General features: G+C 40.0%; 1 protein-coding gene across 2 annotated transcripts in view; it reads left to right on the top strand.

Annotated features, from left to right (window-relative positions):
* The window catches only part of LOC138029032 (multidrug resistance-associated protein 1-like), a 23,500-nt gene extending 496 nt beyond the window's left edge, over positions 1 to 23,004 (top strand). The window contains exons 2-23 of one of the 2 annotated variants that reach the window (XM_068876701.1): positions 2,562 to 2,745; positions 3,804 to 4,058; positions 4,240 to 4,305; positions 5,345 to 5,482; positions 6,867 to 7,007; positions 7,877 to 7,964; positions 8,650 to 8,725; positions 9,750 to 9,876; positions 9,955 to 10,131; positions 10,670 to 10,837; positions 11,713 to 11,796; positions 12,344 to 12,440; positions 13,252 to 13,847; positions 14,812 to 15,324; positions 15,972 to 16,171; positions 16,598 to 16,724; positions 17,589 to 17,690; positions 19,141 to 19,287; positions 19,520 to 19,678; positions 20,120 to 20,286; positions 21,158 to 21,352; positions 21,897 to 23,004. In XM_068876701.1, coding sequence (XP_068732802.1) covers positions 2,635 to 2,745; positions 3,804 to 4,058; positions 4,240 to 4,305; positions 5,345 to 5,482; positions 6,867 to 7,007; positions 7,877 to 7,964; positions 8,650 to 8,725; positions 9,750 to 9,876; positions 9,955 to 10,131; positions 10,670 to 10,837; positions 11,713 to 11,796; positions 12,344 to 12,440; positions 13,252 to 13,847; positions 14,812 to 15,324; positions 15,972 to 16,171; positions 16,598 to 16,724; positions 17,589 to 17,690; positions 19,141 to 19,287; positions 19,520 to 19,678; positions 20,120 to 20,286; positions 21,158 to 21,352; positions 21,897 to 22,005 — 3,843 coding nt within the window. In that variant the 5' untranslated portion in view covers positions 2,562 to 2,634 and the 3' untranslated portion in view covers positions 22,006 to 23,004. The remainder of the gene's footprint in view (positions 1 to 2,561; positions 2,746 to 3,803; positions 4,059 to 4,239; positions 4,306 to 5,344; positions 5,483 to 6,866; positions 7,008 to 7,876; positions 7,965 to 8,649; positions 8,726 to 9,749; positions 9,877 to 9,954; positions 10,132 to 10,669; positions 10,838 to 11,712; positions 11,797 to 12,343; positions 12,441 to 13,251; positions 13,848 to 14,811; positions 15,325 to 15,971; positions 16,172 to 16,597; positions 16,725 to 17,588; positions 17,691 to 19,140; positions 19,288 to 19,519; positions 19,679 to 20,119; positions 20,287 to 21,157; positions 21,353 to 21,896) is intronic. The other variant, XM_068876702.1, reaches the window with a different exon arrangement.
* Positions 23,005 to 23,290: the final 286 nt, after the last annotated feature.

Here is a 23,290-nt window from a genome sequence, read left to right on the forward strand (position 1 = left end):
TGAAAATAGAGAATGAAAGATTCTTTGTTGCATGCTCACGTGGTCGTCAAAACCTAAAATTTAGTGATTTCACGTTGTCATGCAGAGAACCGCAAAAATATGAGCTAAAATGCGTGCTGCATGTGCAGCAGGATTATTTATGCTCTTTTAACCAATGATATCATTGTTTTGTGGCATTTTTGTCGACGTCGTTGTCGTAGATCTTAAGCTCCCTGGGTTAAACGGGGCCCGCACTGCCCTGGACCACCCCCATTGACGATCTAATTCGTCTGGTGTTAAACAGAGTAAAATCTTTGAAGTCTCATTCCCTGGGGTCAATGGCTTAAAATGTCATTCATTTTCTACTTTAGTGCAGGAGGCTGCTTCACCATTATCATCATCATTTTCTCATCATCTCATAACCATCATCCTAAATCCTAATCATCAGAAATTAGATTTGAGTCATGAGCGGATCTGCAGTGTGTAGGGGGATGGTGTGCACCCCTCCCCCCCCCCCCAACCCTTCTCCTTCAGATGACCTGCAGCTTTCTAATACTATCTAGGCCATTCCTTAGTGGTGCATGTAGGTTTCCTTAAATGTCAAGTTAGTATTAAATAAATTATAATTTTTAATACACTTAACCTGAAAATATCTTCAATGTTAACTGCAACCTCATTTTTCCAAATGGTCTGGATAGCACAAGTGTTACTAATATTTATAGAAAAAGACAACCACACTTTTGAATTTTCGGAACATGTTTCGATGTTTCAAACATCATCTTCAGCCATAGAGAGTGTAACATTAAAATTTTTTTACAAGATAATTCGTATATATATATATAACTATCAATACAATGATTCTTTGTAGATTAAATGTTCGTTACAAGTACGTAAAATTCAAACGAACCAACAATATTATAGAGAACACAACTGACATAACGGTAAAAGTTTAAAAGTGTAATGCTAAACTGACATGATCAACTTGTTTGTTGAGTTCGGGTTTCAACCGCTCAATATGGAAGCTCTCCTTGATTTTGAGTTGATAGAAAGAAGTAGCATTATCAATAATTTTGAAGCAAGAAACATCACAATTATCGTGATCATGTCAGTTTAGCATTACACTTTTAAACTTTTACCGTTATGTCAGTTGTGTTCTCTATAATATTGTTGGTTCGTTTGAATTTTACGTACTTGTAACGAACATTTAATCTACAAAGAATCATTGTATTGATAGTTATATATATATATACGAATTATCTTGTAAAAAAATTTTAATGTTACACTCTCTATGGCTGAAGATGATGTTTGAAACATCGAAACATGTTCCGAAAATTCAAAAGTGTGGTTGTCTTTTTTAAAATATTAGTAACCTCATTTTTGTAAATAGGTAGTAACATACACTTAGGCATAATGGAAGACTTGGTGACATTCCTCAAAATTTGCAGTGCAGATAATTGCATGCATTTCTGGACATAAGGGGATGATGGTTAACATGGTGATGACAACCATGACAGCGCTCAAAATTTCAAAAAAATCCAGGTTGTCCTTGTTTCAAAAGCTGGGCAACTAAACCCATAAATTTGGTTGCCGTGATAACTGGTTGGTTGCCCATTAGGAAACCCTCTATGATTAAATGCATGCTGTGTTTAGATGCAGTTGCATGGTGTTGGAGCTTGAGTATCCAGTTTGCACCTGTGATATTTTTTTGTGGAAGTCTAGGTTATAGCATTTTCAAAATGGAGTCTTTGATCTCCATCGCCAGCTGTATGTACATGTACATTTGAATTGTTCTATCTGAAAATTTTTTGTAAAAGCCACAGCCACACTACTATCAGACATAATTTGACAATATAAAACTGTTGAGAGAGTTGGGTGATTGTTGTGTAATACATTTTCTATTTTTGGCTGGGTTGTCTGTTTTTACATTTATTTTTCAGGGTCATATATAAGTCGCTCTATTACATGTATAGTACCACCGTGACCACCATTTCCATTGTTGTCATCATCATTGAGGTCTTAGGTTCTGACCCAGCCTAATACTTCACTGTACTGGCACCATATACACATGTCCATGGTTCATATGGGGTAGGAACCTAGCACTTCACATTACACTGTAATCAGTTAAGTCTGTTCAAATATAAATGCTACACGGCCAACGTTTGCAAAAACGTAATCCTTTCTTGTACTTGTACATGCTCATTGCCGTGACTTTAACATCTTTAGTTCCCACGGCCTGCTCCCGTCTGACCTTGTAGCTCAGTCGGTAGAACAGCAGTGATCTAACTCGAAGGTTGTGGGTTCAATTCCCACCCTGGTCAGAGTTTTTCTCTGTCCTTTTGTGGGCCCATTTCCATTATAGTAGGGCTAACGCTCACATGGTTCACATGGGGTAGAAACCTAGCACTTCGCATTACACTCCAATCAGTTAAGTCTGGCACCATATACTGTTTGGTTCAAAGAGATCATGTTCTCATGATGTCTACTCAATTTAGAGTAATGCTTATTCTCAGTTTTGGTGAACACAAGTATTCATCTGATGCCTTCACTACTTTTTATGGACGGAAATGTTCTTGGTTTTGCAGATTGCTCATAGAGTATGCCGAGAATAAAGGGAATGACACTGACACATGGAAGGGATATGTGTATGTTGTCAGTATGGTAGTCGTAGCAACCAGTCAGGTGATGGCTGTACAACAAGCACTTCATATATCATTCACCACGGCAATGAGAGTGCATACCAGTGTTATAGGTGCTGTTTATACCAAGGTAAAGACTAACTTCTCTTCTAAAGCTCACTGTACATTATTAAAATCTGCTTTACTAGCTAGTATTATAAATAATTGATTATTTTTTCCAACTCAAGGTTTTCAGGTGTACCGCACGCTTAAACAGACAAAAATTTGTTTTTTCTCAGAGGACCCATTGACTAGTTTGCTTAGGTGAAATAGCACCACCAAACCAAAACACCCATTGTCTTAGGGTGTGTTCCTTTGGGAGGATCCAAAAAAGGATCATTGATCCAATATCACTTGGATCATGGTGCATCAAAGGAACCAAAGAATCATTTCCCAGAGTGGATTTATCGGTTTCTTTGATGCCACGTGATCCAAGTGATCTTGGATCATTGATTCTTTTTCAGATCAGCCCAAAGGAATGTACACCCTTGAAAGCAACCGGAAGAAAAACTTCTTCCAGCATATTGGGGGTACCAGTGTGAATCCTTAGGATACAAATTGAATTGAATTAGGTGGTGGCAACATGTCCCATTAACCCATCCAAAACGTTCCCCACAGAAAATTGATAAGTAATATTGTGTTTTCTTTCACCCATCCCCTGGTCTCCCAAGATAGTAACTTATAGATTTTACTCCTTCTAATGGCAGATGATATCAGTCTGTCTACCCAGATGATTTTACTCATCAGTGGGGAACTTTGCGCAAAGAATGACGAGCTCAACTAATCAGGGAAAGAAACTTACTGTAGTTGCAACATGCGTACAATGCTGATTTCTTGACCAATCTATTATACAGGCCACTTCAGAAAATACCACAATACTCTTTGTTTGTCCCTCCAAATTTGGCATAAGCATTGTTTCTAGTTTCTCTTGTGACGTACATGGCCCCAAGAGAAAACAAAGACAGTGCTTATGCAAAATTTGGGGGGACAAAAAAAGAGTATTACGGTGTTTTCCGAAGTGGCCTATAAAGCAAATAAAACAAACAAAATGGAAACAGAGATTTCCCAATGAAACTGTGCTTTGTAAAGGCGAAATCATGATAATTATCATTATTCTAAGACTATTAGTAGCCATCATTCGTTTTTCAGGCCTTGTCACTGAGCCACCTTTCCCGCAGAATCTCCACAGCTGGTGAAATGGTTAATCTAATGACTGTAGATGCTCAGCGAGTCATGACACTTGTAGAAACACTCAATCAGTTGTGGTCAGCACCTCTTCAAATATGTGTTGCAGTTTACTTCCTGTATGTCACCATGGGTGTGGCAGTGATGGCAGGAGTGGGCATGCTATTATTATTGATACCACTGAATCTTCTCATAGCACGATTGGTGAGAAAAATCCAGGTAAAAGGCATTAAAGTGCCACTTCTTTTGTTACTCTGTCACTGGGAAATCAAACAATGGCACTAGAAGCTCATGTAATCCTCTGGCAACTGTGACTGCTGTTGTACATGCAACTGCTGCATCAATTTTTTTGCAAATGAAATAATGGGAATACACTTTACACTCTCTGCATTGATTATAGGTTAAGCAGCTGAAAAGGAGCGATGAACGAATCAAGCTAATGAATGAAATTCTTAGCGGAATAAAGGTTTGAAAAGTACATGTGTATTGTAGTGCTCTTGATTGCAGTTATTATTGTCATAAAGCCTCTTGACTTGTCATCATCGTTATCATCGTCACCATCGTCATCGTCATCGTCATCATCATCTTCGTCATCATCATGGTCTTCGTCGTCATCATCTTCATCATCATCATCTTCGTCATCATCATCTTCGTCATCATGATTGTCATTGCCATCATCATCATCCCCATCATTTTCATCCTTGTCATCCTCGTCATTAGCCTAATAGAAAGCTGTCTAAGAAGGCTTTGACTTCTTGCAAGAAATACCTCTTACTAACCGAGTTCTAGGGTGTACTTTAAAAGATAAACCCATAAATCTTATTGGGTTTTTGAAATTGTTGCTTGCAAGATTCAAATAGAGTCATAAGTTTATCTCACGTAAACAACACGAAAAACTTGCTAGAAACTGCTGCATCAAATTTTAAACTTTAGTGAGCCGTACAGTGGGCCGTAATGTCAGTCGAATCATGGTTAGTCTGGAATACTGCCTGCTGTAAAATTAGCCAATTCTCAATTTTCGAATTCCCCATAATACACTTTGTTTGCCCCTCCAAATTTTGCATAAACCATTGTTTTCAAATGCTCTTGGGAATATGCAGTGTCCCCAAGAGCATTTGAAAACAATAGTTTAGCAAAATTTGGGGGCAAACAAAGTGTATTATGGGGAATTCGAAAATAGAGGATAATAGCACGCATACTATCTGAGAGATATAAAAATGATTTCATTAGCGTCAAGTGCACCCTAAGTTAATCAAATTTGGGAGACTTGTCTCAGATAGTACGCGTGCTATTATTGACTAATTTTATAGCAGGCCGTATATGTATTCCATACTAACCATGATCCCACTTGGTTCATTTGTGCTGATATGTGCCTAAGTTAATCAAATTTGGGAGACTTATCTCAGTCTTTATAACCAAACCTTTTTGTAAATTGAAATGAAGGTGTCTCTCTACAGAGTCATTTGCAAAGATAAAGATCAGTACAATGTGTTGGTACATTTTAGGTGCTTAAACTCTATGCCTGGGAGGAATCATTCATTGCAAAAATCACAGCGATACGAAATAAAGAACTGCATCACCTTACCAAGAGCATATACCTGAATGCTGCAGTGTCCTTCACATTTATCTGCGCACCCTTTCTGGTGAGCAAGTGCATGATACAGTAAATTTTCTCCTGAGTATTGTGTTTGGTAGAGAAGTGAACACTATAGGGAGTTTGAGCACTCAATTTTTTTTGAGACCCAGACGGCAACCTGAAGTGAGCTTTTTTCCCTTTTAACTTGTTTTCACACCACCACATTTACATTGCCAAGTATCTTTTCTCCATTATAAATGATTAGTATAAAAATCTGGGAGATACCACTGTCCTGGCACGCTAAATGTTCTCTTCAGGTTGCAGTCCGCGTCTCAAAAACTCGCGTGCTTAAGCTCCCAAATGTCATGAGGCAACGGGATGGAGACTATAAAGATTTTAAAACTGTCACCGTGGATAAGCTTAAGTTTTCAAACAGATTGAGTAGTCTTATAAGTGCACAGGCACTTCTTAAGTTCTCTTTTAAGAAAATGAGAGCCGAAGCTGATTTGCTGTGCCCAATGATGAACTAATATTGAATGTAACCAGAAACCCATAAGGGATGAAACGTGTAACGCGCGTCCACAGCTTCCGAATATTCAGTGCGAACTGATTGGTTGAATGTTTCAGTGCTAAGTACCATATTTGGAAACTCCTCGCTCTTGTTGTTGTTCCAAATATGGTACTTAGCAAATTGAATATTCAAAAGCTTGTTTCCGAGCACACAAGTGTCCGTTACACGGTTCAACCCTTATGGGTTTCTGGATGCAACAGATCTGACAATCCCAGACCGGTCAGATACCCACGCCTTTACTTACCCTTTGATTTTATTTGACTCAACACAGGACAGAACTTTATTGTGTTCGGGAGTGGAGGTTCATTTATGCTGATATGTGCCCATTGTTTTCTGAGCCTGGTGGGATCCCACTTGTAGCGTTCGTTCTAAGGCCCCGTCCACACGTATCCGGATATTTTTTAATCTGCAACTTTTTCTTTCCGGATTTAAAAATATTCCCATCCACACGTAGCGTATTCAAATCTAATTTGCCCGTCCACACGTATTTGAAACGTATCCGGATTCACTCTAGTGCTCAGGACTCCTGAAGAAAACAGAGCATGCGTCATGAAGCCCTCGGCAGCCGGCAGCCATCTTGAGAAGAAATTTCACATTCAGGAACCTGGGCTCGATCCTGTTCCGTCATCCGGATAAAAAATATCCCGTTTTGGTGTCCACACGGTTCCGGATTCATATCGGATTAAAAAATATCCACTCTGGAGAGCGCGTGCAAAAAGTTCCGGATTCGCCCGCGAATTCGCCGGATGCGTGTGGCCGGAAGGCGTACACGGAAAGAAAAAAGTTGCGCATTCAAAAATATTCGGATACGTGTGGACGTGATCTAACTACTTAACTCTTTTCTTCCTTGGGTTTATTTCGGGTGATTTCTGTCCTGTAGGTTTCTCTTTCTACCTTCACTGTTTATGTACTACTTGGCAATGAGCTGACCGCTGGCAAGGCTTTCGTAGCTATCTCTTTGTTCAACATTCTACGTTTGCCGATGGCTTTGCTACCAAGAGTTGTGGTCAACTTCATTCAGGTCAGTGTTACAGGCAAGTGCATGCTTACTGCCTTAGGCAATCAGTGGCTATCTGTTGAGTACCTTTAAACCGGAAATGGATCAAAGTAAAGGCTAGAGTTTGGAATTCGTTCAAACTTTGCTTGCTTTGATAAACAAAAAACTATTTCCTTGTAAATGTAATAAATTAATTTATTAATTAAACGCAAAAAAAATAGTTTACTGTTAACTCTGTGCATCATAGAAAAAATTCATAAATACTTTTTGACAGTTCAACTTTGCCAAACAGAGGTGAAATTCATCAGCTTTCCTTACTTTACCACTGTGCTAAGAGAATCGTGGGCCCCCAGGTCGCGAAACTAGATATTTAGGTAACAATCTCTCGCACACTGTTAGAAGAATATAAGATTTTGGCCTGTTTTCGTTAAGACTAATTATGATGGCGATCCCTTTTACTATTCTTCTGTCTAATGGAAACAATGATAATCAAGAACCACTCTCCATGACTAGCCATGGCACTTGATTTGCTTGATTCTTCGCCATTAGCCGATGTACGCAGTGGTCAGCTCAGACCACTTCCTACTTCCCCTTCCCCCCGAAAGGCAGTTTTTGTTTCCCTTCCCTTCAGTACTAAAGTAGGTATTTTTAAGTTTGTGTTAACTCATAGACCTTTGCATAAATGGCGCCCAAATTTGAATAACAATACTTGATCATCCTTAGCCTGACATTCATGAGAAAAATCCTTTGTCTTGAAACATAAACACGAGGCTAAGGATGTATCAAGTATTGTTATTCAAATTTGGGCGCCATTTATGCAAAGGGTCTGATGCCGCAATTCCCTTAATGCAACGAGATCTCAATAAAGCTGAACTGACCATATTTTAACGCAGGCTCAAGTTTCACTTCATCGCTTGGAGGAGTTCTTGAAACTGGGTGAATTACAACCCGATAATGTCGTACGGAACATGCCTGCACATTGTAAGTTGTAATGCAAAAACCATACGATGTCTGCTTACTTTAATACAAATGATCGAAAGTACCTCTTTTCCTCCAAATAAAGTCGACTGATTCTTTTTCACTGGTGACCATTGCAAACTGTGTTTGTTGCGCGTTTGTGACAACTATTTTTAATAATACTTCAAGATGACAGCAAAAGCACTACCAAGTCTGCAAAAAAAAACTGCACAGTGCTGTACCAAAAATTAGGGTGTGGCTAGTTCTGAAAGGCCCAGGAAAATGAATTAGCAGGACTAAATCTTGGAAACTACAAGGTGTCCGAGATAACGGATTGTTTGAAATAGCCAAGATCGGAGTCTGCTCTGCAGAGATTTGTATTGAACCATGCAAGTAATTGGATGCACGTGGATTTCAATGAGCGTCACAAAGTGTCCCCCAAATGCTGCTTCTCCAGTAAGGACAAACAGCTACCTTTCCCCTGAGCCAAAAATAACGCTGACCTTTACCCGAATCTTATTGTAGGAAATGATACGTAGCAAAGGCTGAGACTGAAAGGGACTAAAAGACTAAAAAGGGCACTTTGTGTTGGATGTCAAAATTGGGCGTACATCTAATTGGGTGCATTTGTGGAGAGAAATGTATTGAACAATCCATGTCAACAATTCGTGATTGCTATGACTCTTAGTATCGTTAATTTAATTCTTAGGCTCTGACGCAGCTGTGCACATTGAGAATGGGTCGTTTTGTTGGGACCGAACTGAAGAGGTGCCCATTTTAAGAAAGTAAGGCAAATTATTTCAATCAGTTTGGTACAATTGTACTACTCCTTTACAAAGCATGAGCAGCTTTTGCGCATGCGCAGTTCATTTAATGTTAATCCAAGTGAGTGAGTGAATGAAGGGATATGTTTTTCGATGATGACCTTATTTTTTCTCCTTACAACGGAGAACTCGGATTTTTTCCGAGTATCCCCGAATTACCATTGGAAAAAATGCATCTTATTCATTTCATCTTCGTTACAATAGCGGAAATGCACCATTTAGACAATTTCAGTCCTAGTAGAACAGAGGGACAAGCTCCCACGTGTCACAATTTTAGTCGCAGCAGAATCCGACGTGTCTCCAAGATGTCCGTGGTCGAGCATCCCAACTACAATTTTGGACAAAACTCTTGGGAAAAATTACAGCTTGAATATCATTTGAAATGCACTCAAAAAGTACATTAGTACTCCCCCCCCTCCTCTCCCCCATACCAATGTTGATAATATGGTGCAAAATACTGCGAAAGCCTTTGGCCATTTCTTAACCAACACGAACCGACATTGGAATAGGGGGAGGGAAGTAGGAAGAATTTAATCGTTTATCACACAGACAAATTAGAAAATTATGTTATGGTGGTGTCGCATTTTCCCAACGAGTTTTTTTCAAGATTGTAGTAATCGGAAAGTTGTAGGTTGGACTCCAGAAAAGCTGCACCCAAGTTCTTTTTTTTTTTAGTTTCCCCAAGTCATCACCATCGAAGAAAATTCTTGGTTTTCACTCAAGTGATCAACAGCTATGTTTTTCAACGGAAACAAAAGAAAGCGTTTGCACTAATAATAGAGTTTAATTCCCGGAGGATTGGGCGCGCTGGGACAACACCTTGGCTGCTCTGCCGTTTCTTTGTTAGGGGACACCAACATAGCGTCGGTGACGTCATGTGAAAACCAAGAATATATGTCTTCATTGCTTTTCATGTGGTGTTTTTCGAGCAACACTAATTATCTCTTCAAGGACACTTCTCACTTGTTTTGCTCCCTTGAAACAGCATCAATGTAAATATTCCCAGTGGCTCACTTGTGGCTGTTGTCGGTCAAGTTGGATGTGGTAAATCAACTTTGCTGTCAGCTCTTCTTGGGGAAACAGAAAAATTGGATGGAAAGGTTTATGTGATGGTTAGTTTGTTGTTCGCTTATACATATTAGCAAATGATTCTCGTCACTCGTGAACAAACTTTCGTTTTTCTTTTACAGGGAAGTACAGCATTTGTTCCTCAGGAGGCTTGGATCCAAAATGCAACGCTAAGGCAAAATGTACTCTTTGGCCAATCACGTGACCCTGAACGTTATCAGCAAGTGCTTACCGCCTGCGCACTCGATCCTGATATTGAGCTTTTACCAGCAGGAGACATGACGGAAATTGGAGAAAAGGTGAGAAACAATTGGATACTTACATTGGCCAATGGCAACTGAAAGATATCATCAAATGGATCAATCACAAGGTAAAACACACGCATGCAGCCTTAGGGCGCGAAAACGCGTGCTTCGGAGCAAGTCACATGTGGTTTGCGTTAGCCTCTGATTGGATGAGAATATCGTGCAGGATTTGTAAGCAAAGCACTTCGTGTAATAATGCAGAAACAACTCTTTCAACGAGTTTCTTTCGGCATAAAATTTGGGCTACTCTTGGCAATCAGATCGTTTCTCGAGTTCTCTAAATTTCAGAGGACGGACAAGGTGTGTCCTTTTCTTTGACCTTCCCTCTTCATATTCCTGGATTAAACCGGTTCGGGAAATGGAATTTAAGGGCATCTGTTATCTTTCCTGAGATAACTGAATATGATTGTAAACTGCCAGGCTGTAATTTTTAGTCTTTTACAGTTCTTCGTTTAGTTTGATTGAGTGCATTTTAGAGTGTTCCATACAGAAAATAGTGATTGAATACCAAAGCGTCAACGTTCGTGTTTAGGGTATAAACCTGAGTGGAGGGCAGAAGCAACGGGTCAGTTTAGCTCGTTCTGTTTATTTTGATGCTGACATCTACCTGTTGGATGATCCACTCAGCGCTGTGGATTCACATGTAGGAAAACACATCTTCAATAAAGTTATCGGACCTCAGGGGCTACTGAAGGAAAAGGTGAGAAACGAGGACAACTTTTTTACCACAATTGCTTTTAATCTCGCAATCTGATTGGCTAATTTGCCGTTGTCGATAAGAGTCCAGTCAACGCTGCTCGCGACATTCTCTCGTCAATTTGTCACGCCTTGTAGTAGCCAATCAGGAATGCTTATTTTGGTAAATAAACCAATCATATTGCGAGATAGTTATAGACAACACTTGCTCTTTCTTTGAGTCATGATTTTGGTCACGCTCTGAAATAAACACTTTTTTGGCGTCGAATATTGTGGTAAAAAACAAATCGAACGTGGTTCAGCGTTGTCTGTACTCTTATCGACAACGATATTCGTCATCACAGTGGTCAAAATGTTGTGGACTCACGAGGCAGTTTGCATATATTTATTTCATTACAGAAAAGGTATGATGAATTTATAAGTATTGTTGAAGGCATACTCTGTAGATGATACTATTGCTTCAAGTAGGGTCGAACCTTTTATCTCAATTCGGATTTCCAGTCCTGATGCTCTACCATTCAGCAACAAGAGACTTTTAGAGCTGAGCCATTCATCAAGGGTGAGGTTAAAGTCCTCCTGCTAATTACCTTGGCGGAAATGTCAAAAGGTGGCATTCTCATGCACAGCGGTGAAGAAGTGGGTGAATGTGAAATGCATAAAAAGAAACAGGAGGTATATTTCTTGATAAAGACTCGGGAATACTCGGAAAAAATCCGAGTGCTTGACAGGAGTCGAACTTATCGTCGGAAAAGACGATTTCTTGTCAAGTTTGGATTCTCTGGCACTGAGCGAGAGGAGACTAGATTAAGTGTTGTCAAATTTGCAATGATATGAAATTATATGGTGAGATATATATTTAGATATATGTATATTTTTTAGACACGTATTCTTGTGACGCACGCTGTACAGTATTTACCTCATGTGGATCAGATCATTGTTCTTCAAGACGGTGTCGTTTCAGAGGTACTGTTTGTCCTTTTTGCAGTACGTCAATTTTTATGGCTACTTGGTCGCTTGGTTTGAGCTTTACCATAGACCGTATTCATAAATGGCGGCCAATTTATAATTCTTTTGTCGAAGTGCAAATTAGCCTACCAAGCCTCGATACCATACAGTGAATTGAAAAGAATTCTTGCTCTAAAATGAGGCTTGGTAGGCTAATTTGCACGTGGACAAAAGAATTATAAATGTGACCGCCATTTATGAATAAGGTCTATGGGTGGCCGATGCATCAATTGTCCATCTTACGCCTACCTTATAAAGTCGTGCGATACCAGTAATTTTGAAGCTGGAATTAGTAAGAGTGTTTATTCCACTACTGACCCCTACCGCTTCTCCTACTTTGTTAATGCTTTGATCAATTCGTATTTTAAGATCTAGCAACGCAAATCTGAGCAAAGCAAATCAGATATTGAAGTCACTGATGATCAGCTTAGCTCTAGTATCTGTGTACTAACCAGTTGAGGTGTTTGACTATGCTTCTCTTTAAGGAATTTCTTTTGTTTCAAAGGTGGGAACTTATACCGAGCTCAAATCATCCCATGGATGGTTTGCTGAACTTCTTGACAACTATGTGACTGACAATGGTTTGCAAGACAACGGTGCAGGCAAGTAGCGGTGTTGATTCGCGGATTCACTACAAGCAGTCGCTTGTTGATTGAGTGCTATTCCCTTTACGTCAGTCTCACTGGCAAAAAAAACGTGTAATCATTTTCCCTTGAAAATCTTAAACTATTTTTAAATTAGGAGATAATTTCTCACTCTTCTCCTCCCAAATCTCATCTCGCCAAATCGAGCAATGCCAACAATATGGATTGTTCCAAAAATAGTTACGATTGATTTCGTGACATTTTCGTTGGCGCTGACGTAACTGTTGCTAAGTTTTCCTATTTTGGCGTGGAAACAGCACGCGGCCCACCGATCTGCAGCAGATTAGCATCCAGACTTCTCCAGGCGTTAGTTCATAGTTCACCTTTTTATTATTATTATTGTTATTATTATTATTTTTTATTATTATTATTATTGTTATTGTTATTATTTTATTTTGTTTATTTATTTTATTTGTCGGAATGCGTGTTCCTTTGGAAAACCTTAGGCCCATTTCAAACGTCGAACTTTACATTTGCCGAATCTAATACAAATTAGCGAAAACGATTTTTCTCATTTGTATTTGATTCGGCAAATTTAAATTTCGACGTTTGAAACGGGCCTTAGTCTCACTATTCTGTCAAATCGGGGAAAAGAAAAAGGTAGCATGTATCCAAAAGAATGCGTCCACCTTTAAAGTGAAGCCCCGGATTTTCCTGAATGACCTGGAGGGCGCAATGTCGACGCCAAACACGCATCTCTGCTTAACTCCAGTAGACAATTGTATTTTTTTTGTTTTGAATGCGAAGCGTTTTTCCTCTATTCTTGCAGAAAACAATCAGCTACTAAACACGAGCGGATCAATAAATCTTGAAGATGACTCCAGTAAGGTGATCTACAATCGCTCAAACAGCTGTCATCACCTTGACAACCGAATGCGGCCACGCCACCATGCAGCTAAATCTCACAGTGAGGCTAACTTACCCAAGCTTGCGTTCGATAAACACTCATTAAAACAATCCCCTATTAAAATATTTGCAACACCAGAAAGGCGTTACAGTGTATCTACCTTGGGATCCGTTTTATCCATTTGTGAAGGATTGGACGCGGATTGTTTGCTGGACGGCGAAGCCGAGTGTGACAATGATCCCGGTGACGAAAATGACAGAAAGCCAACATTGCATCAGCGACAGAGTATTACCAGCGGCTTCTCGCTAAATAGTGTACTGTCATTGGTTGAGGGTGATGGTCACGTGCGCGGTACATCGACATCGGGAGATAATCCAGCAATTTGTACGACAGCGCCTGAAGACGGTGTTGACAATGAAAGCAAGGGCCCGATTGAAAACGAACAATCGGCAAGGAATGAATCTGTAATCGAGAGAAGAGGCAGGACGACCACTGAGGAAAGATCACAGACAGGAATGGTGAGTGTCTATTGTTGAACAAAGCTTATCTGTATTCTTTGATAGCACCCGTTGACGTCACGGCGGCCATGTTGGTCGAAAGAACCAGAGCGAAATAGTCTTCTGGGAATTTGACTATATTATTATGCAAAACTTGAGCTACATTTTTCTGTTGTTTTGGCACCGACATGGCCGTCTTATCGCGTGAGTGCAATCAAAGAATGGTCTGGATTAATAGGCAATGCTGCACCCTGAGTCGGGGAGAGTGAGTGACTCGAGAATCTTGTACCTACACGATTTGTTCTTAAAGCGGTAGTGAACTAAAAAGGCTCTGTATTGTATTGATAATGGGGTTAGTTTCTGGATAAATTGCAGATAGTTTTGTTTAGTCTTTGCTCGCTAGAAAGCCTGGCGAAATTACGGAGAAGTCGAAGCTTTGAAAGTGTGCTTGCGGCACAGAAAGGCAAAACACTGCTTTTTTCGATCTGTGGTGACATAAAATTGTGTCAACTTTCGTCCGATAAATGTGGAATTTTTCTGTCTGAAGGACAGAGTAAAGCCTTGAAAACACACCGTAGGGCGCCATTGGTACCAGTTTCAGGGCTGGATCAGCGATATTGATTGCTTCTTTTACAACAAAAATGATGAGTGGAAAACAGGCCAACGTAAACGTAATTTGAAGCATAATCTCGGATTAGTGAAGTGCGTTCGACAGTGGCTTTAAAAGCAAAGGAGAAGGATATGGAAAGAAGCACTCTTATAGGAACAAACTATCATGAGGTGCGCGATCTTCGTTTGCGCATGTGACGTATCAATGCACGTACTACGTGATTCAACATGGCAGACGAACGAAAAAAAACATTTGCCAAAGCTCACCTTATGCACAGGATACCCAACATTAGAAATTGCGTTTTCCTGTTGTCAAACACAATAAATGATATCAAGATTTAGTCGCAAATCCGTCATTTTTTTAATCATTATTCAGGTGAAGTTTTCTGTCATAATGGCATATGCTCGTAGCATGGGTATGCTGTGCGCTTTGGTTATCCTGTTCTCTGGTATCGGCGCCGAATCTTCAATCATTGTGTCACGCATATGGCTTGCAAAGTGGAGCTCGACCAATGTTACGTCGTCACAGCAGCGTGACACATTCCTTGGCCTCTACGGAGTAATGGGACTGGGTCAAGCCATCCTTATAAGTGTCATGAATGTAACCTTAGCCTACAGCGCAATGAAGGCCACCAAAAATCTTCACCAAGGACTTCTTATTAATATTATGCATCTCCCAATGCGGTTTTTTGAAAGTTCACCCCTCGGGCGAATCATGAATCGATTTTCTAAAGATGTCAATTCTGTTGATGACAAAGTACCCCGTTCTCTGGGAATGTTCCTGCGAACATTCTTGTCATCGTTGGGCACTGTATTTGTGATCAGTTATTCCACGCCACTTTTTCTCACGTGCGTCTTGCCTTTGGGGACTTTGTACGTGTTTATTCAGGTACGTTTAATGGGTGTTGTGGCATTTTCTCTGAGAATCAGAGGATTTCTGGTTTTATATTTGCTAGGTCACGTCAAGATCAGATGTTTTAAATTTGAGAATGATTGACTACATATTTTTGTAGAATCTCTTTAATGTTGACTGATGGATGGATTGACGTAACCGGAAAGATTGACAGACCAGCCAGCGAGTGACTGACTCACGGATAGACCAGCCGATTAGCTCACTCACAGATTAAAAGACTGCCTGACTAAGATGCTAACATATTGACTGGCTGACTGTCAGACAAGCCAACTGCCTGACTAACAGACATGGGCCGGTTGCTCGTAGCCTGGTTAGCGCTAACCTTTGGTTAATAGGTATTAAAACCTATCGGTTGCTGTGGTATTTAACACTGGTTTGCGCTAACCATGGTTCGAGCAACCCAGACCAGACTGAAAGACACAGAAAGACAGATTGACTGTCTAAATTGGAAAGGCTAATTGACAGACAGACAGACAGACAGACCGACAGACAGGCCAACTAGCTGACTAGGTGGCTTACTAACGCACCGGTTTATTGAATGCTGTGTGACTGTTCAACAAATGACTGACCCATACTCTGTGTATTTGCTTCCTTGGTTGATTATCAATGCATTCACATTTTAGAGATTTTACATATCATCTTCGCGTCAATTGAGAAGAATCGAGTCGGTCAGCAGATCGCCGATCTACAGTCATTTTTTTGAAACCATAACTGGCACCAGTACCATTCGTGCTTTCTCACAACAGCGAAGGTTCATTATGGAGAATCACCGGCGCTTAGATGAAGCACATGTGGCGCACTATCCTGGGATCTGTGCATTCAGGTAAAATATTGAATTTTGAGGCAATAAAGCGAGCCGGCTATTCTGTGGTATCTTATGACAGTTCCGCAGTTTGCGCAGCCGTTTCAAATGTCTGAGAATGCGCATCCGAACCGGAAGCCCATCATTCGAGGAATCCTGGTTGGGGAACAGCCGGAAGTCGTTGTTGTGGCTGCTTTCCTAAATCTCCACACTGCGCAAGACATCTTCTCTCTCAGAGACTTCTGTGGTTTTTAAAATATATACAAATTGCCGAATGAAGGCAAGGGCAATGTAGGAGCTTAGGACAAGCGAATTTCAAGCGGAAGTTCGATACTTTTACGCGACGAATATTGTGGGTACGCGACTCGAGACTCGTTGACATTCTTTTCTCCTGTGCGTTTTACTGATCCTGATTTCATATAATTTGAGTATTCTTTGTCTCTACAGATGGTTAGCTCTGCGTCTGGAATTTATAGGAGCTTCAATCTTGTTCTTCGCTGCTTTGTTTTCTGTTATTGGAAGGGATACTATAGCCCCTGGTCTGGTTGGGCTCTCTGTGGCGTATGCCTTACAGGTTGGTTTAAATATTAAAAAAACGATTAAAAGCAAGGTGAACACACCGTAACACCAACCCGGTGTGGATATGTACATTTTCTTAATTGAACGCTTCCCTCAGGGACTTCAGTTTCAGTGCCAATGAAACAAATTATTGAAACAAACGCAGTAAAACTTAAATAATCCAACTAAAAGATGCAGACCGGTGGGCTATTTTACCAGTACATTCGGCACGTTGAAGGTGCACTTTTCCGTACAACTTCAGCCAGTGGTCACATTAGAACTTGAACCCCAACCTCGTTCCCAAAGTCTCTCTTCTCTGCCTCCATTGCCGTCTCAACGACAGTGGAGGCAGAGAAGAAAGATCCTGGGAACGAGGTTTCTGAGGTTGCTTGAACCCGGGATCAGTAGATTGAGACATCGTCGCCCCATCCGCTCGGCTACACTGCCTCCCTGAGTTAACTATAGTCACTTTTGAATTATTGTTATTTAATATTTAAGGTGGTTCTGAATCCTTTCCACAGTATTTTTTTAAACATTGCAGAAAGTTTCATTCTGGCATGCTGATTACATTTCAGAAAAAAAGAATAGGGGTCACCAAGTTCGTTTTTGAGAACTGAGCAGCTAAAGCCAAAATAAAATATGGGGTGTTTTTGCAGGGCTTTCCTGTTGCCACGGTAACTTTTTTCGTCACAAAAATGACCGAATCCTTTCCAGCAATAATTGGGTGTTTGATATGGTACCATAACATTGCTGTTAAGTGATGAAGTGTTGTATTGTCAATCCTTCTAATAAGAACGTTGCTTTCAAGGGTTGAAACTGTTTGAGCCACCTTAATAGTACAAATCTCGACGACGTCCGTATCGGTTTGTGTTCTTTTTAGATCACAGGCGTGTTAAATTGGATGGTGAGGCAATCTAGTGAACTGGAAACAAATATTGTTGCAGTGGAAAGAATCAAGGAGTATACAACTGTTACAAGAGAGGTTTGTAACCTCGACTAAACCAGTCTTGTGTTTTAAGTTATAATAATATCTCTGCATATAGTACTCGTACTGTGATTGGTCAATTTAAGGGGCCGTACTTTACGGTACGGTTAAATTGTCTTTTCTTTTTGCTTTATCTAAAGGTCTAGAGACAATTATCTTACTTTCGTCTTTTCTCGGGCAGTACTGTAAGTTAAGGTCCCTTTGGACAAAAAAACGCGGACCGTACAACTCACAGTACGGCGCTCGAACTCGGTTAGTATGATGAACGCAGAAGTAATGAAAACAATAGTCGAATCTTTGCTGAGGACCGCATCATGCTATTCACAAATCGACTTTAAAAAGTAAACGAATGTGTTTAACGTAGTGAAATGTGCAATTTTAAGCCTTTTGGCTCTGATAACGAGCGAGTTATTAGCCATCAAAACTAATAAATTCTTCGGTAGCAAAACCGCTAATGGCCCATACATTACTTGTAAAATTTCGAATTTTCAAAGCCTCATTACCGAGAGATTATGTGATAAATTTGCGCTCAAAGTTTCAGAGATTGCTTATTATGCAATCGACTTTCAACATTTAGTAATAATGTTTTGGCTGAACAAAGATTTCCCTATTCACTACTTGCACAATCCCATAATACACCTCTATAACCCCCCAAATCCATTGCATTACCATTGTTTACAATTTCTACTGCGTGATGAAAATGTCCCAAGAGAAGTCGAAAACAATGCCTATGAAGATTTTTGGGGGGTAAAAGAGGTGTATTATGGGATTTGTGCAAGTAGTAAATAACGCAAAACAAGTGTGAACTCATCATCATCGCCGTCGTCATTATTTTCATCATCATAAGTATCATCGTCATCGACGTTGTCATAATTATCATCGTTATCATCGTCATCATAATTATCATCTTCATCATCATCGTCGTCGTCATTATTTTCATCATCATAAGTATCATCGTCATCGACGTTGTCATAATTAGCATCGTTATCATCGTCATCATAATTATCATCTTCATCATCATCGTCATCATAATTATCATCTTCATCATCGTAAGTATCATCGTCGTTGTCATAATTATCATCATCATCATCGCGTCGTCATTATTTTCATCATCATAAGTATCATCGTCGTCGTCATAATTATCGTTATTATCGTCATCATAATTATCATCATCATCATCGTCGTCGTCATTATTTTTATCATCATTATTTTCATCATAAGTATCATCATATATCATATCATATATCTTTCTTTACCCTCGGATTTTAGAGTAGCTTGATGTAGCTAATATCTCTGAGCATTTACCCTCCCAAGCATGATACACCACAGAAGACAGACCACAACACCGAGAACTACATGCCCTACCTACCCACATGCCCTACCTTGTAACAAAGATGCTTGATTTGTAGTTCTTCATCATCATCATAAAAATGTTTTATTATAACAGGCTGATTGGATAATTCCTTCTCACCGCCCCCCTGAGGAGTGGCCCAATCTTGGTAGGATAGAGATAGAAAATTTTGATCTGCGCTATAGAGAGCAGCTTCCTAGGGTACTGAAAGACTTGAATTGTGTCATCGATGTCAAGGAAAAGGTGAGTGTTTAGTGGCAGAAACGCAATTTAGGACTTTTTGTCTTTTTATTAAGAGATGTCTGCTGCTTGCCTTTACATGGGACCCTTGTCGGCCTTCTGAATAACGTTTGGTTTCTTGACTCAGTTTTAGCACCCCTGCATGAGATGGATATTTTGACTTGCTTATAAATAAGAGTCAGTTATGCTCCGTAACTTTGCTTGTTAATTAATTTCTTTCTTGTTACACTTTCAGATCGGCATAGTTGGACGCACAGGAGCTGGCAAATCCACTATGACATTAGCTTTGTTTCGTATCCTGGAGCGAGCTGGTGGGAGAATTGTCATAGATGGCATTGACATTGCAAAAATCGGACTCCAAGATCTTCGATCTAGACTCACCATAATCCCACAGGTAATGATAAAGGCACGTATAGGGTACACAAACGATAGTCGCAGTAAAGATCTGGGGAGAGCTTTAGGAAGGATATTTAAACATGGAGATTACTCCGGGATCTGAGATGTAGACTCAGTTTAGTCCCACAGGCAATTTAAGACGGTACAAGCCAAGGAGATCATAGTTAAAATTAAATTCTGGAGATTAGGAATGATTTTATAGATGTGACGGGATCTAGAAGCTTAGTTTGCACCAAACAAGGCTGGTTCATTCATACACAAGTTGCTCGGAGAGTGGAAGTAGAGCCTGGAACTTGTTGATACTTCGAAAAGTTGACTCACCACCGATTTTGTTAGTCTTGGTTAACTTATCAACCACCCCCCCCCCTCCCCCCCCTTATGGATCGCTTCAACAAAGTTCCCTCCCTATAATGATATTCGGTGAATTGTTTCCCCACAGGACCCTGTGTTGTTTTCTGGATCTCTTCGTATGAACCTTGACCCGTTTGATAAACACACTGATGAAGAACTGTGGAATGCGCTTGACGTGACGCATCTAAAGACCTTTGTTATAGGACTTGAAAAAGGACTTCAACACCCCATCCTAGAGAGCGGAGAAAATATGAGGTATCATTAACAAGGGAACAATTTGTGTCAGCAATTTCAGGGAGGAATTGGGGAGGGGGTTGGGTTTGGAATGTTTAGTTTGCCAATTGTTATGACAACATCTACAGCAATAGAGCGGTTTTCAATTGAGTTTCCAAAGTAATTAGCGAATTGCTTTGGTTTTGCATTACTTTATTCAGTGATTGGTTCTCGCGCCACTTTTTCAACCAATCAGAAGTGAAACTAAAACCAATCGTGGCTCGCGCGTGCACATTTTCCCGCGCTTTGTGTCGGCTGCGTGTAATTTTTTTTGAGTTTTGATTGGTTTACTGGATTTTCTCCGTCCTTTTTGATTGGCCAAAATAATTTGGTTTTACGACATTCGATTGAAACTCGCTCTAACCACCTTTGTTTGCACTCATTTTACATAAATTTCAGTAAAATGTAACGATCGTTGTGGTATGCATATTCAGTAGCGTTTTCTTTGGAGATAGTTTTTGTCTGTTAAAGTGGTCATCTTAGAAAGATTTTATTTCGATGAAATTGTTTTCAATTTTATTAGATTCGAGATTTTCAATTGAATGCGCTTTGCTCGAGATATATGATACAAAGCCTGCAACCAGGAAGGTTGAAAAAACAAGCTGAAAAACTTCTGACACTGGAAACGATAATCTTTTCGTGTTCAGGCTTTCTCAAAATACCACTGATCATTTCCTTGTTTTACGTAGCACACACTTGAGCATTCTTTTTTTCCGACAATGACTCTAGGGTATTCGGAAGAAATACGATTGCTCCTAAAAGGACTCAAACCCAGGACCTTCCAGGTACAAGTTCGGACCTGTACGAGACTATTCCATTAAACTCGGCCATTAAACTTTACTTTTTTTCATAGTACTGGTCAGCGGCAGTTAGTGTGTTTAGCGCGTGCGCTGCTCCGTAAAAGCAAAATCCTTGTCCTCGATGAAGCCACAGCCGCGGTGGACCTGGAAACTGATGACCTCATTCAACAGACGATAAGGCGAGAGTTCGCTGACTGTACAGTGCTCACGATTGCTCACAGGCTCAATACCATCATGGACTGTGATCGGTAAGATTTTTCAGTACGTACTGAGATAAGTAAAACCCGTGGATTTGTGGTGTGAGCATGGTATGGCCTGCAGAATCGCATAGTTATGTCGAATGCAATGTGTGCAGAATGACTAACGACACAAGTTAAGTTATCTGGGTCAAGTAGTCCAGATTTTTCTGTAAGTCATTCTGTATACATAGCATTTCGCAAAATTATGTGATTCCGCAAACTCATGCCGCCTCTTTACCCGGCTAACAAGTCCCGCTGGCTGCAAGCTAAATGATCTCTCTTGGCGCACAGTTGAGGAGAACTGACTTTGTACGAGAAGTTGATATCTCAGTGTAATTAAAAAAGATTACGAAACATAGTTCAGTTTCAATAAATGGGTGCTTCGTGTAGAATAGTTTAGCAAATGGTATATGAAGCCAGGAGAGGGGGAGTTTCTATGGAAACCGTGGTGCTTGATCGGTTTGAAAAGATAACACAAACATCAGCTTTTGAGTCAAGTTGCGCATTTCATCTCAGTGGGGAGTGAAATTGATCTTTTTGTATTTCATCCTAGGATCATGGTTCTAAAAGACGGATCAATCGAAGAGTTTGACTCACCATCAAAGCTGATATCGAAAAGGGGATTGTTCTACGTTATGGCTCAAGACGCTGGCCTGGCTTAGATCTATTAGTCTTTTAATAATGCGATTTTCAATGGAGTGTCGAAAAATCCCGCTTCATGATTTTTGCATTACCAGCCTGCGCGATTTGTTTAATCTTGGCTAATGCTAATTCTCAGCCAATAAGAATTTAAAGCAAAGTTAACTGCGAACTGCTCGCCCGTGTTTTCCCGCGTTTTCCCGCGTTCAGCAACAGCTACACGTATTTGCTGTGGTTTACTGTGGTTTATGATTGGCTAATTAAATTTCGCGCTTCTTTTTTGATCGACCAATAAAATTCCTTCGGTTTTACGACACTTCACTGCAAACCGTTTGTTTCAGAGAACTCGAATGAAAAAAAAAACAATTATGAATTATGAAATTTGTAAACTGAAGATTTGCCTTTCGTTAAGGATAAAAAGGCATCGAAAATTAAGGGGTTGGTAAGGTAAATTGCCATTGTTAAGAGCTTCAAAAGCTGTTCTTCCGACTTTTTGTCTATAGAAAGAAAAGCTGTCGATAAAGAACTCCGTCGGTCTGAAAATCAGCTTTTGAATGTGTTTTTGTTGGTCTGTTTGACGTTTTATCCCAATCGGTTCTAATTTGATCACCGGTTTCACTTGCAAGTCACGTAGCATCACAGATTCTTTGAAACTTACTCGTTTCTTTATTTATAAGAAATTCTCTCACCCCCATGCAAAACTACAATCATTAACAAGTCAAACGAAAGTTAAGAAAATGAAGAGGAGAAGAGTTTTTTCTGGAGTGTTGGGATAGCGGCTTGCCCTTCCTATCCCTCAACCAACAAAAAAACCTTATAAAAACTTGTTTAAGTCTTGCTTGTTACCCTCTGCAAATGAGCTTAAACATTGAAATTTTTCATTCAGAGTTTTATAATAAGGAAGAGCCTGCTCTCCTCCTTTTTTACAAACACGAATCATGATATTTCCATTGTATCTTTTATTTAAACGCGAGATTTGAGAGAGTAATATATTTTGAATAAATGCAAAACAATTTGATTTAGCTATGAAAAGTGACTTGTTCTTAGTTCCCGACGACAAAAAATGTTATTTCCCTCGTCTCTAAAATTATACTACAGTGAGGCAACTTTGTCTCCAGGCTCTTCTCGGCTTTCAACACGGCGGCTCGCCGCTCGGCTGTTGAAAGTGGAGAAGACGCTGGGGGCGAGGTTGACTTTGAGGGTGGTTGAAATGATAAATAGACTTACGAATAGGGAGGTGCGACCCGGATTTTCAAAGTTCTACCCTATTTTAAATCTATATAACTCCGTTTAATTTTCGGAAAATCC

The sequence above is a fragment of the Montipora capricornis genome, chromosome 13, assembly GCF_036669925.1.
Source record: "Montipora capricornis isolate CH-2021 chromosome 13, ASM3666992v2, whole genome shotgun sequence".
In the NCBI taxonomy this organism is placed as follows: Eukaryota; Metazoa; Cnidaria; class Anthozoa; order Scleractinia; family Acroporidae; genus Montipora; species Montipora capricornis.